Source organism: Geotrypetes seraphini, chromosome 11, assembly GCF_902459505.1.
Source record: "Geotrypetes seraphini chromosome 11, aGeoSer1.1, whole genome shotgun sequence".
Taxonomy (NCBI): Eukaryota; Metazoa; Chordata; class Amphibia; order Gymnophiona; family Dermophiidae; genus Geotrypetes; species Geotrypetes seraphini.
This window is the reverse complement of record NC_047094.1, coordinates 25,332,244-25,349,693: the sequence shown is the minus strand read 5'-3', so window position 1 is coordinate 25,349,693 and position 17,450 is coordinate 25,332,244. Positions and strand designations below refer to the sequence as shown.

General features: G+C 41.0%; 1 protein-coding gene and 1 long non-coding RNA gene across 2 annotated transcripts in view; one reads left to right on the top strand and one right to left on the bottom strand.

The window, feature by feature from the left end:
• The first annotated feature begins 62 nt into the window (after positions 1-62).
• PMS2 (PMS1 homolog 2, mismatch repair system component) overlaps positions 63-17,450 on the top strand; it is a 34,828-nt gene continuing 17,440 nt past the window's right edge. Inside the window, exons 1-6 of the mRNA XM_033963647.1 lie at positions 63-552; positions 3,288-3,427; positions 4,691-4,777; positions 5,945-6,047; positions 7,343-7,526; positions 15,431-15,601. Of these exons, the coding sequence (XP_033819538.1) occupies positions 539-552; positions 3,288-3,427; positions 4,691-4,777; positions 5,945-6,047; positions 7,343-7,526; positions 15,431-15,601 (699 nt within the window). The 5' untranslated portion in view covers positions 63-538. The remainder of the gene's footprint in view (positions 553-3,287; positions 3,428-4,690; positions 4,778-5,944; positions 6,048-7,342; positions 7,527-15,430; positions 15,602-17,450) is intronic.
• The window catches only part of LOC117369288, a 33,390-nt gene continuing 22,232 nt past the window's right edge, over positions 6,293-17,450 (bottom strand). Inside the window, exon 3 of the long non-coding RNA XR_004541112.1 lies at positions 6,293-7,026. This is a non-coding gene — a long non-coding RNA (uncharacterized LOC117369288). The remainder of the gene's footprint in view (positions 7,027-17,450) is intronic.

The window sequence follows — 17,450 nt, the reverse complement described above, 5'->3', positions numbered from 1 at the left end:
CCTCGTTCTTGATTGAATACGCTTGCGTGGAAAATGTTTGCTTTTTCTAGCTCCTAGAACTGCGGATTTTTTTTTTTCCAAAGCTTTGGCTGAGAGCAGGGAACGGATCCTCTTTTTTCTTTTTTTAATAAAAAAAGGTTGGCCTATTTTTCATGCACAGATGAAAAGGGAGCAAACAGTCATGCACAGATGAAAAGGGAGCAAACAGGAAAAGCAGAATCTGGCATGCGACAGGAATGGATATTAAAAGAGGCCGAACTTAATTCTGCAGCCAATTAGTTTTTTCTAACGTGGAAAATGACAGAAGAGGCAAGCTGGTTGGCTCCTTGGCTTTGGGACGTGAAACAGTTTGACCTATCAGCGCGTTGCATGGGGAATGCGCTCACGACGCTCGCGGACGCGCAGAATTTGACGCCTGTCGGCGGTGTTCTTTCGTTTTGCTATTGTAAATCCTGTATCGTTGCTGTATGCGGTTCAAATATGCAGTATGACATTATTAGTCTGGGTCAGCTTTTTGCATCTGGCCTAAATTTGTACTATGGAGGTAGTTTGGTGAGTGCTATTAAATGTGGGTATTGAAGAGAGCTGAACCTTAGATGCTCTCAGTACTGAATGAAATAAGATGAACTTTGTAACGAACGAAAAATTTTGTTCATGAATAGCTGGTATTTTTTTAGTAGCCAATGTGATACTAGTCTGATTTTTGCTATAGCCTGGAAGTTTTGTTCTTTTTTGATAGTAGCATGCGCAGTATGAAGGCTGTTTTCAAAGCAGTTTTTCAGAAAAATACATTCACTTCTATACCTATAACCAGGCTGTAAGGAGGCACCCATGTCCATGGAGAAAATTAACTTGCTTCCACATCCTAGAGGCTAGCTCATTGGTACTACTACTGAGCAAGCTTCAGTTTTGAGCAGCCTCCTTCATTGTACATAAGGAGCAGCTAGAGAGCTTGGGCAGGGACAGAAATTAGTTTGTTCATCCCTTCAACAAAAAAGGAATCCCAGTATTCCTGCATGATATTTTCACAAGTTTGCACACGAGAGCAAGTGCAAATATGTCTGCTTTACATTAATTTAAAAAAGCATACTCCATGATTACTTTAGATACTTGAAAATTGCTCCAAATGCCTAAGTACTTTCTAGGTGAAATGGAAACAAATTGTCACCATATCACAATATCTTTGGTTTATTTATTTGATGTACTGCTACACAGGTGCATATCTGAGCAGTTTGCAATTAAAAAAATCCCCAAAACATTAAGAGAATAAATGTAATTTTAGGATTGCATGCATGCCTTCTGACTTCAAACTGTATCTACCCACGTACTGGGGGAATAATTATATTATCACACAACATTATATCTCTAGGCCATTGGCTTCTAGTTCAGCTGACTAAAGTGGGATAAGATTGGTGGTTTCACTTTCAGCCCCTTTAGGAACTTTGCAGAGGAGTCCACATGCTCTAGTTAGGTTCCTATGAATTTGAATTCTACTGCACACCTGGTCACTTGTGACAAGGGCAAAGGAACAGAAATGAAACTGCTTTTGATACCATTATTAACTAGATTTATCCTTGTTTGCTCCAGAAAACAATCTATGAGCATGAAATTGTATTTTGAGTTGCTGATCCTTGTTTTGTTATTAGTCTATTTGAATCAAAGTACATTCTTAGTCCATTTTTAATATCAAGTTTTCTGAATAAAAGGACTCACAAAAAAATATATGTATACAAACACTGTAGGTACAAGGTCCTTTATTTGACATTCCAAAAAGCTCCAAAGACCAAAATCTGCTGTGCAAACCAGAAGTAGTCAATTTCCCCTACATGCCACATTCTTAAACCAGCACAAGTGCATGTGTTTCGCCTGATCTCTGCGCAATTCAGTTCGGAGGGCTGGAAAGTGGCAAAGGAAGCTACGGAGGACAGGAAAGTGCTTGAAATGTTCAATGTTTGCCTTATTTTGGAAAAAAAAAAGTTTGATGGCAATTTTATTATCTTATGGTCTGTCTTTTTCTGACTTTAACGGTACCATTCCAAAAACTGAAATATGCCTGATCACAAGGATTTTGCATAAAGGATTTTGTACGTCCTTATATGGGTCATTCCTGTGCTCTAAGGCCATTTTTGCTGAATGGCTGATTTTTCTCCTTTCATTATTAATGGCCATATGCTAATTTTCCCATTAGCACATGAGCCTCTACTGACACACATTATGTAGGCGGTAAGATCTCCTGTGCTAATCGGTTAGTATATGTCAATATTAGCACAGAACACACCCACTCCCAGCACTAAAAAAAAATACATTTTTATTGCATGGGTAGCACGCACATGGCAAAATTACTATAGAATGCCTAAGTGTGCCCCATGGTATGCCCTTTTTTGCTGCAATGCTGCCCCATTCCTGCAATCTTTGTCCTCATCTGCACGTCTCAAACACTTTAAAATCATAAGTGTTCGAGGCTTGTGTGGTTAAGGCAGAGCTTACAAGATGGGACAGGGACAAAACTCACGGGGAAATTGAGTTCCTGCAGGGATGGGGACAAATTTGTCCTGTGTCATTCTCTATTCTGTATTTTAGAATTGCAATGTGTATGTTTTTTAGAAATTTTCCACATCAGCATTTACACCTGCTTCTAGTTATGCATAATTAAGGTTGCCAGATTAACAAGACAAGAGTTGATCACAAGGAAGGGACTTGTGGTTCTGATTTCTCCATTACATGCCCTAACCCCCCCCCCCCCCCAAGACTATAAATCCCAGCATGCAGTGGCGTAAGACCAGGAATGGATCAACCCTGTCCTGTGAATCTGGATCCATTGGGCAGCCTTATGCATGACACCTGGCTAGCTGCTTGTTTGGAAAGGTACGAGATGGGTATAACTAGCCCTTGAGATGGGTGTAGTGAGCCCTTTATAAAAATACTAGTGGTTTTTGGAGCACATAGATCTAAATAGAAACCTAGACTGAGTTTTAGAGAGATTCTGCAATATCTTTCATTTGATTAAGTTGTCCTTAAAAATCCTTTAGAATAGTTTAGTTGATTTCCATGGTATGGATCAGCTTTCAAATAAATATGTCTTAGATAAGTAAACAGTATCCAATAAAGGGCTATTCAAAGACTGTTTAAATTGGGAGACATTTATACACGTTAAGAGGTTTGGTTTGATCTCATAAAATTCAGCAGAAAGAACAATATTTTTATGCGCCCTGACCAAGGCATAGTCGGTAGGAAAGTGAGATTACTGTTTTGGTATGATTTCTACTTTAATTCTCTCTCTCTTACAGTGTAGAACCTGCTAAAGTAATCAAGCCTATAGATTGTAAGTCAGTGCATCAGATCTGCTCGGGACAGGTTGTAGTGAATCTGGGAACGGCAGTGAAAGAACTGGTGGAAAACAGTCTAGATGCTGGAGCAACTAGTATTGGTAAGTCAATCATTTTCCTTATAAGCAAGTATTGTCCTGCAGCCTAATTTTTAATACTGTAATTCAGTAATATATCATCCAACCAACAGTATTATATAATTCTTTAAATTTTCAATCCTTTTTTTAGGTCTTCAGAAGTGCCAGTATTCGCCAAGTGTTTTCAATGGCTAAAATACTGTTTTAGACCCATTTGTGTTTTCTATAAATTATTATAATAGTGCTTTGAGTGCTTCATTCTAAACCAAATAAATTTTTTACATGTAAAAGCTTTAACTTATCTTTTTTTGTTGTTTTTGCTTTGTTGCTCATATCGGGAAGGGACCTGTCAATTCCGACATGTTTCGCCCGTAGGCTGTATCAAGAAAAGTCCCCCCTTTTATTCTCATTATGCACCATCCCGATCAATAGTATCTTCGGCACTGTGCATTTATTAGAATGTGACATGTCCATAGTCTTCATTTTAGGAAAAGAACTGTGAGGTGTGGCTGCAAATAAGACCAGAATTCAATGCAGAACACAGCTGTTAAACAAAATACATTATGCAGTTACCCTGCAGATTGATATTCAAGCTCCAATCAATAAATGAAAATCATTAGGACCCTTATGAACCAGTCCTTTTGACTATAGCATTGATTTTTGTTTTTCTTAGCCTATTAGGGCTGCACCTACAAGAGATACCTCGACAGAACACTATCTTTCCAAGCAGGCGAATGGAACAAATGCCTAACCAACCTCATCTCAAACGCACTCTCGTACCAAACGTTTAGAAAGTTAATAAAAAACCTATCTATTTGACAAATTTCTCTGACCCCACCTCAACCTGATGTACTCCCAATACACATCCAGATAAACCTGTCTAAACTTAACAAGCCAATGTAAATTTGAACGTTTGCTGTAATGTCGCTGTCTGTATACAGTCTCTTCCCTTGTAAATCGCTTAGAACTGTTTGTGGTATGGCAGTATATAAAAATAAAGTTATTATTATTAAAAATAGTTTATATGTATTTGAGGAGGTCTTTCAAAAAAATGTACAGACAGAAGCAAATGATTAAAAAAAAAAAAGAGACATTTCCTGTGCCGCCCATTCAATTCCTGTGGGTGATAGAGCATTTACTGCTGTGGCCCGCGCTGCCAACTTTAGTGAAAAGGGGGAGGGGGGGAGGTAAAAGCAGCTCTAGCAAATAGCATCTGTTGGGCCAGCTCCTAAGGCCACCTGGCAGTGTTAATGTTCTGTTGCTAAAGACCTTTTTAAATTATTTTAGACATAAAGCTGAAAGAATATGGAACTGAATACATAGAAGTTTCAGATAATGGCTGTGGAGTACAAGAAGAAAACTTTGAAGGTTTAAGTAAGTTGAATATTTTATCTTCTGAGCTGTAAAGTTTTTATTCTTTAAGCATCTCTCCAGACTGGCACAGTCACTGATGGGTTCAGCTGATGAGTAACAGCTCACCATGACCAGCAGGTGGAGACTGAGACACAAACTTTTGGCTGTAGTACAAGTGGACTGTGCAGTCCCAAGTACAATCGGTCTGCGTTTAATCTCCAGCAGATAGAGGCGGTAAGCCTGTGCAGTTTTCCCTGAGTTAGTGTAGGGCCTGTTGGATTTTGATTTTTAGGCCTTCTGGTCTCTGTGGTGCCGGATTGAGCTTGGAGGACCCTTTCGGGGGTTCGTCTGACCTCGGGGTGCCACACTCGACTGGTCAAGTCCCTTCCATTTCCCCCACCTCCCCCAATTTTTTTTTTTTTCAGTAGAGGTGCTTCAGCTGTAAACTGATAATATTAAAAAAATAATATTGGGAGAGCTAGGTTTTATTTTACCATATTTCCCCATTGTTTAGGCCGCAGAAAATGCTGATTTTCATTTTAAAACTCTTAGATAAGTTGCCCCATTAGATAATCCACAGCATTACTGGAGTCCCCCTGTATCTCTTTAAATAGCTCCCTCGCTGGACAGCTGCCTCCTCCAATGTCATGGCCAGTGGTGCAGGACAGGAGCAATCCGTTCGGCATCCAGCCTGGCCCTGTGCCGCTTCCTGAACGGCTGCCGTCAGTTCTCGAACTGACGGCAGCCATTCAGGAAGCGGCACAGGGCCAGGCTGGTGCCGAAAAGATCGCTCCTGCCCTGCACCGCTGGCTGCGACATTGGAGGAGGGAGCTATTTAAAAAGGTACGGGGGGATGTCTTAAGATAGGCCATATAAGGAAGTTGCACCCAGTACTCATGTTAGTAAAACCCATGTATAAGCCCCTGCGTATATATGGGGAATATGGTAGTTCCATATTTAATACACTTATCCCTAAAGGTTGTAGCTTTACTTGAAAATCTAAATTTTCAGGAGTCTTTGTAGGGAGGGACACTTAACTAGTATACCATACTTGTGGAGTGTTGCTGATTTTTTAATGCTTCATTTGTTTGAGCAAAAGCAGCGATGACATCGTCTGTGATTTGTTGCTATAAGTTGGGTGTATTATGTATATACTTAATACCATTTTACCAATCCCCCTTTTTCTAGCTCTGAAGCATCATACTTCCAAGCTCCAAGATTTCTCTGATCTAATTCGCATGGCAACATTTGGATTCCGAGGAGAGGCTCTGAGTTCACTGTGCGCATTAAGGTAGCGATATTCACGAGTCTTCGGGTTGGATCTCCATGCGTCTCTTCAAAACTGAAGCCCCAAATGATTAACTTGCAGTAATACTAAACTTAGGGCTCCTTTTACGAAGCCGCGTTAGCGACTTTTAATCTCGCGCTAACCCCCGCGCTAGCTGAAAAACTACCGCCTGCTCAAGAGGAGGCGGTAGTGGCTGGCGCGGCCGGCGGTTTAGCGCGCGCTATTAAGCGCGTTAAACCGCTAACGCGCCTCCGTAAAAGGAGCCCTTATTTTAATTAAAGGACTTCTGGTAGCAAATTATGTCGGCCTCATTTTCAAAAAAGAAAAACATCCAAAATGTGGCATAAAGGGGGCAGGTTGATGTTTCTCTCGCCAAACCCTTCCAATTTTCTATTTTCAAAATCTATATTCTAGATGGATTTCTATGGTTCTTCTCCGCATGCATCTAAATCTCAAGGGGGGGCTGTTACAGGCATGGTTTGGCGGGACTGGGGCGGGCTTATGAGTTGGACGTTTTTCTATAAAACATTTTAGAAAATATCCAGGACACAATTTAGATGTTTGGGGCTAGACCTTTTTTTTAACAATAAGTGCAAAGAGGTGTCCAAATTGACCAGGTGACAGCATGAATCCCCCCCCCCCAAAGATGTGAATGAAATGGTACATACCAACCTATATGACAGAGTTTTATGTTATGGCCAGTCGTAGCAGAGCAAACGATAAATGACAAACGGAGCGCAATCCCTGATTTCTATAAAGAGATTTAAACTGACCAAAACAGTTTAGAATCTACAGTACGAAATAAAAACAACTGTGAGGGCTCAAAAAAAATGCAGGAATGTGATCAGGCTGAGTGGGATGGAGGGTGGGATGGAGGAGGAGATTGAGAGGGATGCCTTTGAGTGGGCTGGAATATGTACTGCTAGGACAGAATCCAAAATTCAGTTGGTCATGTAATTTATGTGGTCATCATCTTTCATTCCTGTTATAAAAAAAAAAAAAAAAATACAAATTATTGGAGCAGGAGGCTGAAGTGAACATTTCCAGCAGTTATATGATGAGTACATTTTATTTTTGGCAAGTAGATCCGTGATTACTGGTATACATTTCTATTCTTTGTATTAAACTACTTATTAACCAGAGTTTATATATACCATGCTCTTTATTTTGGAATAATTTGGTGCGTTTATCCAGTGATCTTAGCATCTAGGATCTCTTGGTCTCCCATTACCAATGTGATATTTTTTCAACTAGCTTCTTTTGTTTATTTATTAATTTCTTTTTTTTTTTTTTTCTAGTGATGTAGCTATCATTACCTGTCACAAATCTGCAAAGGTTGGGACTCGTTTAGTATTTGATCAGAATGGACAAATTATTCAGAAAGTGCCTTCTCCCCGCCAGCAGGGAACCACGGTCAACGTTCAGCAGCTGTTTTACACTTTGCCTGTACGGCATAAAGAATTGCAGCGAAATACTAAAAAGGTACATGCAGGAAAGAGATCTGAACAGCAAGGGGATGTCGCTCTAAGGCAGTGTATCGCAAATTGTGTGCCGCAGCGAGAGCTGCAAGAGGCACATTGTGTAGGCGAGTCAGCCGGCGCCTCTCTCTCTCTCGGCACCTCCCCATCGGCGTAGTAATTTCAGAGTGAACAAGCTCGGGGCCCTGCCTGGAGGGCTTCGCGCATACGCTGACATCGATGCGACAACGTCGCACACACGCGTGACATCATGTCATCGACGTCCGCGCACGTACGGAGACCTTCCAGCCGCGACCTCATGCTGAGTGTGCCACGACTTGGAAAAGTTTGCAAGAGAGCAAGAGAGTGCACTAAGGAAACAAAGCATTAGAGTACCTGATAGAAAAAAAAAAAAATTGTACACCTTCTTGAACTTCTTCAAGAGAGGGCGATATTTGAAATGCTGATAAACAAACACATTGTACGTTTCCCCCTCCCCATTCGTGGTTTCTGCACTCGCGATTTCACATAATCGCAATTTTTTTCTGGGGAGGGGGAAAATTTAAAAAAAACATTTTTTTTACCTCCCTGCCGCCGTCCAGGCCTTACCTGGTGGTCTAGAGGGCTTTCGGGGCAGGAGTGATCTTCCTACTCTCCTGCCCCGTGCAGATCGCCATGAGGAAATGGCTGTAGGGAGTTCCCGTCGTAGTCTCGAGAGACTACGGAAACTCACAGCAGCCATTTCCTCATAGCGATCTGCACGGGGCAGGAGCGTGGGAAGATCGCTCCTGCCCCGAAAGCCCTCTAGACCACTAGGTAAGGCCGGGAAGGCGTCAGGGAGGTGGGAGTGAGTCAGAGCCGGATAATCGCGGTTTTTTGCCATTCGCGGTCCGGCTCTGCCCGTATCCCCCGCGAATAACGAGGGAGAAGTGTAATTCTGCAAGTCTAGGAAAAAAGTGTAATTGAATGCTGCTTATCAGTATATGGCTATGAAAACTTGGCAATACTCGATACCTCAGAGCCACACGCCCTGCCTAGGCATCCCTGGGAGTTGGATATATTGATGCTAGTTGATGGCAGAACTGTCAAAGCAAGCCCTGAAACCACAAAGGAAACAACACTTTTAGCTATATTTTCAGATTTCAGATGTATGATTATTATACAGCATTTTATAACTGTACTGAGTCAGTGAAGTTAAAAGGCTTCTTTAATAGGATACTGTTATGAGAGATTTGCAAAAGTTCCTTTTGCCTCTATTTCTGAGCTGGGTAAAATGGAGTTGGAAGGAGTAAAATGATTCCAGGAAACAAAATGGAGATGGTAATCTCTACAAGCAATGTAGAATGAAAAAAAAGTGACTGAAAGGGTTGCCCAAGGGAATTTACAAAAGAGGAGGTCATCCAAAACTTAAACTGTCCAAGAAGGGTTTGTGACATATATAAATAAACAAGAACACAACATGAACGTCAGTTTAAAACACACGAATGATAAACCAGTGTGTGCAAATTAATGAATGACTTAAGAAACATGGATCGAAGACGATAACATGATGATACCACAATTAATAATACCCTTGAAAATCAAGTAGCTATCAAAAAAACACAAATATCTGATATGGCTAATTTTTTTCTTTTCTTTCTTCCCGCTGCGTCCATCCTTACTCACCCTATGCATCGCTAGGGACGCTCTGTTTTGTTTGAGACGCTCCAACCAAAGTTCGATTTGCAGTTCTACTAGCATCCACATTTGCCCAAATTTTACCACCAGCCTTTAGGACCCCTGAGGAAGACGGTCAAGTTGAAACACGGCTTGTGTCGGCTCCGTATTTTCCAAAATAATGTGGATACTGTTGATTGCATAAACATCTGCAACTTTGTGTGCTACGATAAATCGCTGCATCACGAACTTCAACTCCGCTGTCCTTCGTCTCTTTTTGTTTATGGCTAATTTTTTTGGCACTACACATATGTGCCTCTGTCAGAAATACATTATGTCAGAAATACATTAAAAATATGCATGTATATATAAATTTAATGTCACCACTCTGCTGCCCAAGATTGGGACTCCACAGCATTACTAGTGGCTAAACATTGAAAGAACACCAGCGTGTGACCCGGCCTGGAGTCACCCTGCAGGAATGGACTGACACCAAAAACCAGGATCCAAACTCAAACCCACACCTACTGAAGTCAAATGAAGATATATCACTTTTACTGTCAATGGATAAAGTCAGAAATGGCATACAAAAATAATATTGGATAATAGGCTTAAACAGTAGCTTTTACAAGGCACAATATCAACTTTATCCCAAGGTGATGCTGCAAATCACCCTTAATGCCTTGTAACAAAGAAGTAACAATCAATTTACCCGGCCCTCAGAGATGCCACCTGGGGATCAAACAATCATATCCCCCGGCTTTACGCACCTAATCGTCATCGGGTCAGTGCAGAGTGTGAGACTGGTATATCATTTTTTTCTTTTTCTTTTGTTTTTTTATATATGTGATGAACTCTTATACTGATTTAAAACAATAAATATTTCTAATGAGTTTGAAATGAATACTTAGCTTAACCGGGATGGTAAATGGCGGTTGACAAGGGATAAACAAGCCAACATGTTTCACCCGTAGAGGGGGTTTCCTCAGGGCTACTATCCCTTTTTGTGCTAGTTATACATGACTTGGCCACCCGATCTAAGTTCTCAAGAGTTCTCAAGAGTTCTTGAGAACTTAGATCGGGTGGCCAAGTCGTGTATAACTAGCACAAAAAGGGATAGTAGCCCTGAGGAAACCCCCTCTACGGGTGAAACATGTTGGCTTGTTTATCCCTTGTCAACCGCCATTTACCATCCCGGTTAAGCTAAGTATTCATTTCAAACTCATTAGAAATATTTATTGTTTTAAATCAGTATAAGAGTTCATCACATATATAAAAAACAAAAGAAAAAGAAAAAAATGATATACCAGTCTCACACTCTGCACTGACCCGATGACGATTAGGTGCGTAAAGCCGGGGGATATGATTGTTTGATCCCCAGGTGGCATCTCTGAGGGCCGGGTAAATTGATTGTTACTTCTTTGTTACAAGGCATTAAGGGTGATTTACAGCATCACCTTGGGATAAAATACAAAAATAATAAGCATTGGTTTTTGTCCAAAACAAAACATAACGCCAAAAACCCAAATAGCTAAAGGAAAAATAAAGTTCAGTTTTCTTCTTTTCTAACCAAGCAAGAAAATTCTGTTCATGAGCACTGGCTCTCCACAGAGCCCATAGCTACTGTGCTCCAAGCCTGCCCTCAAGCAGGGTAAACTATTATCAAAGTGCTATGTTCAGCTCTTAGCATTGCTTATAGTTCTTTCATAGAAGCCTCCAGCAGATTTAGGTAGCGCTGCTGGGTGAATTAGGAGTGTCCAGTTTGTCTTGCAATAACAGCTTTTAAAGTAGCTATCAAAAAATCCTCTCCCAGGATGTTAACAAACCTCACCCAAAATGAGTACTCCCAGCTTCAAATATTTAAACCCAAAAATAAGGCAGAGCTCAACAGAGAAAGTCCAAACCCAAAAACAAAACCCAACAGTTTCCAAAAACACAAACTCATTGTTGGTTGCAGGTAAGTAATGAACTCCTCATGAAGGCTTCCTTATTAATCCCAAAGGAGTGGCTTTCTCCACGGCATGCCGAATCACAAAGTCTCCAGATTCAAGTAACTGCATAGGTTGAACTGTTCTTACCTCTGCCTGGACCAGATGAGACCTACTGGGAGAGAAACCAGATCCTTTCACCTCACTTGCCTACCTCCTTGTCTCAGCTGGCTGTCTTTTCTAGGAAAGACCACGCCCTGCTCTAGCCAAGTCAGCAGGTATTACCTTAGCTCTTGGGCTCCCCCCGGTGGTGACCTAGATAGCTTCAACCTGAAGAGCACCTAAGCCCATCGGCTCCCCCTGGTGGATAGCCATGGCAGTAACATGACCAAGGCAGAACAGAACCTACTTGGTCACAATATATAAAAACATCTCCCCCTCTTATGTCTGATGCAGCCTTTGTAGGGAGGACTGTGAAGAAGATTTTCAAGGTCTACATTGCCCAGAGATGCTTAGAGCTCAGTTGCATTTTCTGGAAGTGACTAATGAAATCTAATCTAATTTTGGCTTTATATACCGAGACATCAGTCCAAGAAAGCTCGACTTGGTTTACAATAATTAACTTAACAAATAAAAACCATAAAGAATAAGACTAAGTTTCGGAAGATTAATTTTCAAAGTGTTTAGCAAATAAAATGGATTTGAAAGATTTACAAAAAAGTTGCAGTGAACCGGAACTCTTTAAAAGGAGTGGAAGATCATTCCAAAGTTGAGAGAGCTTAAAAATCAGAGATTGAGTAAAAATCTAGACTCCTTTTATCCCTTTCTTGGAAGGAAGAGATAATTTAAATTGTTGATTACCTCTTGCAAAGGAAAATCTGTAAACGTTCCAAGATAAAGGAAGGAGAGGAGTAAAGATACCATATAGGATTTTAAAAACAACACAAGCACATTTGAATTGAACTCTAAAATAAACCAGGAGCCAATGGAGACTCTGGAGTAACGGAGTCACATGGTCAAATTTACGTTTCCCAAAGATCAATTATGCAGCAGTATTTTGAATCAGTTGCAATCTATGAAGACAAGTTCCACAGAACAGACAGACTATTTGCTCTCCTTGGTGCCTAATGTTTCGAGGTGATCTTAGCAGTATATATTCTTCAAAAATGTTTATATTACCTGCTCTGTCCCTTTGTCAGACTCTTTTGTTTTTTTCACTTTCCAGATATTAGATGTTTAGAAAAAAAATGTTGTATATTTCACTTTAAAATGCCCTGGGATCGGTTTAGCTAAAGTCACATTAAACTTTGATACAGTTCATTCATTATTTGATCTCTCTCTTTAGACCGAGTTTTTGACACAGATTTCCACTCAGAGTGAAATAAACATATGTGGATCTTATCTACTAAACCTTTCCCCCATAGATGCAAAATGGAAACACCCTTTAGTAAACAGTGCTTAATATTCTTTTTTTTTTATTTATAAATTTAATAATTACAATATCAAATGATACCAAGAAAAAAAGGATTCTTACACAAAGTTTAACAATACTTATACATACAACACAAAATTCCTTTTCGAGCCCACAACAATGGTGAGACTAAAAAAAATAAGAAGAAAACTAAGAATTGGTTCTTGATTCCTATGAATCTTTGACCATTCCCTACTATTTGGGACTCTTGCATCCTCCAATTTTCTCAGTAATGAATCATTTAAAACAAAAGAAAAAAACAAAAAACTAATTTCTGTTCTCGAGCTATTAGAAATTGTTGCAATTGAATAGGATCCCAAAATACATATTCAATGTCTTGTAATTTAACAATACCTTATTTCCAAGGTCAATGCAGCAAACTTTTTATGTATATTTTTTTAGGGCTTCAGACATGCCATTTGGTCTCCCGTTTTTATTCGGTGACACAAATATCTTGATGGCTATGGCTTCTTCATTTGCCCCCTCTATGTATGTTTTTAACGTCTTTGTATTACTTTTCTTATATTATTGCTTATTAGTAAGCTGTTATAAAGTGCTTAGTGCTTTCATAAATAATTTTAACTTAAGAGTTATAAACTTATCTTAAAAGATGTTGTTTCATTCATTTATCTCTTGGTTGAATCGGGTAAGGGACCTGTCACATCGACATGTTTCGCCGTGAGGCTATTTCAAGAATAAGTCCCCCTTTCTCCATTTAAACAAACCATCCCGATCAATGTATTTTCTATTCAGATCTTATCCCTTACCCGATTTGACCAAGAGATAAATGAATGAAACAACATCTTTTAAGATAAGTTTATAACTCTTAAGTTAAAATTATTTATGAAAGCACTAAGCACTTTATAACAGCTTACTAATAAGCAATAATATAAGAAAAGTAATACAAAGACGTTAAAAACATACATAGAGGGGGCAAATGAAGAAGCCATAGCCATCAAGATATTTGTGTCACCGAATAAAAACGGGAGACCAAATGGCATGTCTGAAGCCCTAAAAAAAATATACATAAAAAGTTTGCTGCATTGATCTTGGAAATAAGGTATAATAAGTATTGGTCAATGTTTCACGATTGACTGGGACATTTACTTATGCGTTGTAATTTAACAAGACATTTACAAGGAAATTTTAGGTAAAAAGATGCTTCAAGAGCTAAGAGTGTGCTTAATATTCTTACTCCTTCAGCCGTCTGTAGTAGACTGAAGTGACTTAAGGCAACCTTTAGACTGCTTTCTAAATCCGAGTTTAAATGTTGTTGTTTTTTTTCACTACTATGCCATTTAAAGACATTCAGTGAAAATTATAAATTAAGGGGAGGAAATTCTATAAATGGCGCCTTAACTTAGGCGCCCTAATAATACCTAAGTTAATTGAGAAATGCCGTCTCAAACGGTGATTAACATTAAATTTAAAAGCTCTTACCAGCGCATAAATAAATGGCGCCAGAATCACGCTTAATGCCACTATAGGCTTGACTAATTCCAGAAGTGGAGTTAGGTACCATAAAGCACCTACGTAGTCGTGATTCACGTTTTCAGTGCCTATCTTTCCTGAAGACACGATTCTCTATATGGTGTCATTGCATGATTGACACTTTAGGCAACCGCCGATATCGGCGCCGTATAGAGAATCCGGGCCAAAGTTGCTACTGGAAGGTTTTTTGCCATTGAAGGAGTGAGGCATAGAAAATTGTTCCCTTTAAAATTCTGATGCTTTTTTCTTCCACGAACCCAGTTATTTAAAGACTCTAGGAAGCTGAGTGATTTTTCTGTAGAAATTCTATATACAGTGGTACCTTGGTTTATGAGCATAATTCCATCCAGAAGCATGCTTGTAATCCAAAGTACTCGTATAGCAAAGCAACTTTCCCCATAGGCCATAATGGCAACGCTGACAATTCGTTCCACAACCCAAAAGGTGCCAAGGAACTGGGAGTAAGTGGCCCAGGAGTGTGTACCTCTCGGGTGCTGTAGATGGCCAGTCGCACGCAACCATCGGGGTGCTTGAACAGATGCAGGCAGCGCTGCCTCAAGGAAACACCTCCTCTGTCCACCAGCAGCTGGAGAACCCCTGAGCCCATGCAGCGCTGCTTCAGGGGGATGCCTCTTCCATCTGCCAGCCTCTGGAGAACCCCTGAGCCCACACAGCGCCGCTTCAGGGGGATGCCTCTTGCACCTGGCGTGGAAGGCTAGCCGGCGAATGGAAGAGGCATCCCCCTGAAGCGGCGCTACCTACATCTGTAAGTGCTCGTTTATCGGGGCGGCACTCAGTTTGCAAGATAAGTTTGCTGAGTGTTTTGCTCATCTTGCAAAACATTCACAAACCGCGTTGCTTGCAAACTGAGGTTTGACTGTATATACAAGTATATGCACACACAGATAATAAAATATAAATATATATATTTTATTATCTGTATTCTTCACACCTCATGTTATATTGTTAGTCTGTATTAGGGCCTGTAAGTATCACTATATTTTAGAATCTAATAATTTGTCTCGGTGGCTTAGTAAGGGAGGTGTGAGGGGGGTGGCCGCCCCAGGTGTGGTTTTCCTCAGGGTGCTGGCACCCCTCCTCCTTTCTGCTCCCCCCCTTCCCACTCCTCCCCGTGCCTGTGCCCCTTCCCTGTACCATTTTAACTTCAGCGTGAGCAGTAACGAACTTGCCCGCGTTGGCTTTGGCGCTTTCTCTGATGTCACTTCTGGGAGGAAGTGACGTTGGAGCTCTGAAGCTGACATGGGCAGCAAGGTCGTCGTTGCTCACGCCAAAGTTAAAAAGGTATGGGGAAGAGGGCGGGAGAGGGGCGCCGGTCACCATCGCTTTGCCACTGATTTGTCTCTTTTCTTTTTTTTTTACCAGGAGTATGCCAAAATGGTGCAGGTGTTGCAGGCATACTGTATAATTTCAGCAGGAGTTCGTATAAATTGCACTAATCAAGTGGGCCAAGGGAAGAGGAACCCTGTGGTATGTTCCAGTGGGAGCACTAGTGGTGTGAAAGAAAACATTGGTGCCGTATTTGGACAAAAGCAGGTAAGCATGCAAATAGCCTAAAAAATGCATTTGTTTGACATTTGATATACAGCCCTATCTTGGAGAAGTTCAGGGCAGTCTATAATTTTTTTTTTCTATCAGATACTATTAAGTATCTTCCCTATCTGTCCCGGCAGTCTCACAATCTTAACTATGGTACCTGGTATTTGTATTTATTTAAGATTTGATATACCACTCCTGCATTTTACTGACCTAAGAGGTTTACAATGTATCAAACTATTTAGAGGCTAAATTCTGAAAACCTAAGTGGAAAAAAGGATTTCATTGTGCTCCCTTCTAACAAGAGGCTAGGCATTTAGATTTCTAGCCGGAAATGATCCCTCCTCTCTGTCTCTGATACAGTGACTGCTGAGGATCAGGTTCTTCTTTTAGGAAGGTGCCTGTCATCAATTAGCCCCACCTACACAAAGTACTAAGAGAATCCAACTCTCCTTCAGAAATTCTGTGAAAATACTCGGAGTTGGTTTTGACCAGGGGCTTACCTTCAAGACCTGGATCTCGAAGTGTGTCTTTGCACTAAGACACATTGGGTCTAGCTTGTACGTGGTGCGTGTGTTGTTGGAGTGGCGCCGGCTTGACGGGGGAGTTCAGAGGTCCTGTGCATGCGTCAGAAGGATGGCGGCCGTCTTGAATCAGAAGCCGGGAGGCGCTGGTGAATGGAAAAGGCATCGGCCAAAGAGGGAGGAGAGCCGCACGGGGACACCGGGGAAAGGAAGCTACCACGCTACAAGGGCTGCAGCACCTACAGGCAGGTACCCACCCGTGGGCCACCATAGTAAACCTTGGTTGTGGAACGAATTGTTTCAGTTTACATTGTGGCCTATGGGGACATGTGCTTTGATATACGAGTACTTTGAATTACGAGCATGCTTCTGGAACGAATTATGCTCGTAAACCAAGGTACCACTGTACAGTCCAATAATCCACATGAAGAGATACCTGGGACCCAAGTGATTGGGTACTATGGACCCAACACGGTCCGTGTTTTGACAAACTGTCTTCCTGGGGGGGGTCCCTCAAGGTCCTAATACAACAACTTGTGGATCAAAGACTAAAAACAATCCTGGGCGAAAACTCTGCGCGGTTCCAACTACTGCAGTTGCCCTTGAAGCTCACTCCAGCCTATCCAAACCATCTACTTTGCGGGATTCAGACCATGAAAGTTTGCCCATTCGTATTCTAATTAACAATCACGCTGTGTTCATCCCACACTTTTTTAAAAATTCCGTCAGTTTTCCTCTCCACCACCTCCCTCTGGAGGGCATCCTAGGCATCCACCACCCTCTCCATGAAAAAGAATTGCCTTAACATAAGTCTGCCACCCCTCAACCTCAATTTATGTCTTCTAGTTTTACCAATTTCCCTTCTCTGAAAAGATGTGGTCCTATATTAATACCTTTCAAATATTTAAATGTCTGTAACATATCGCCCCTGTCCTTCCTCTCCTCCAGAGAGTACATGTTGAGGTCTTCTAGGTTAAGTTCTAGAACTTCTTGCCAGAGGATATAGTAAACGTAGCTGGGTTTAATAATGGTTTGGACAAGTTCCTGGAAGAAAAATCCATGGTCTGCTATTGAGATACTCAGACCCACAGCTGAGGTCCGGTGAAACAAGTTCACGGGGCAGCTGTTAAGGAGACCATCATAGTTGTTCACAGTCTCCTCCACCAAACAAAGACTAAATAACAGAAAATAAAACTTAAATAAAAATAAAATCATAAATTTCACAACAACTTAACTTTGAATGGTGTAGATGGTACACATAACTGCTCCGGGCTCCTCCGTTTATTCACAATACCGACCCCCCAACCTAGGTTTCACCCGCTGGC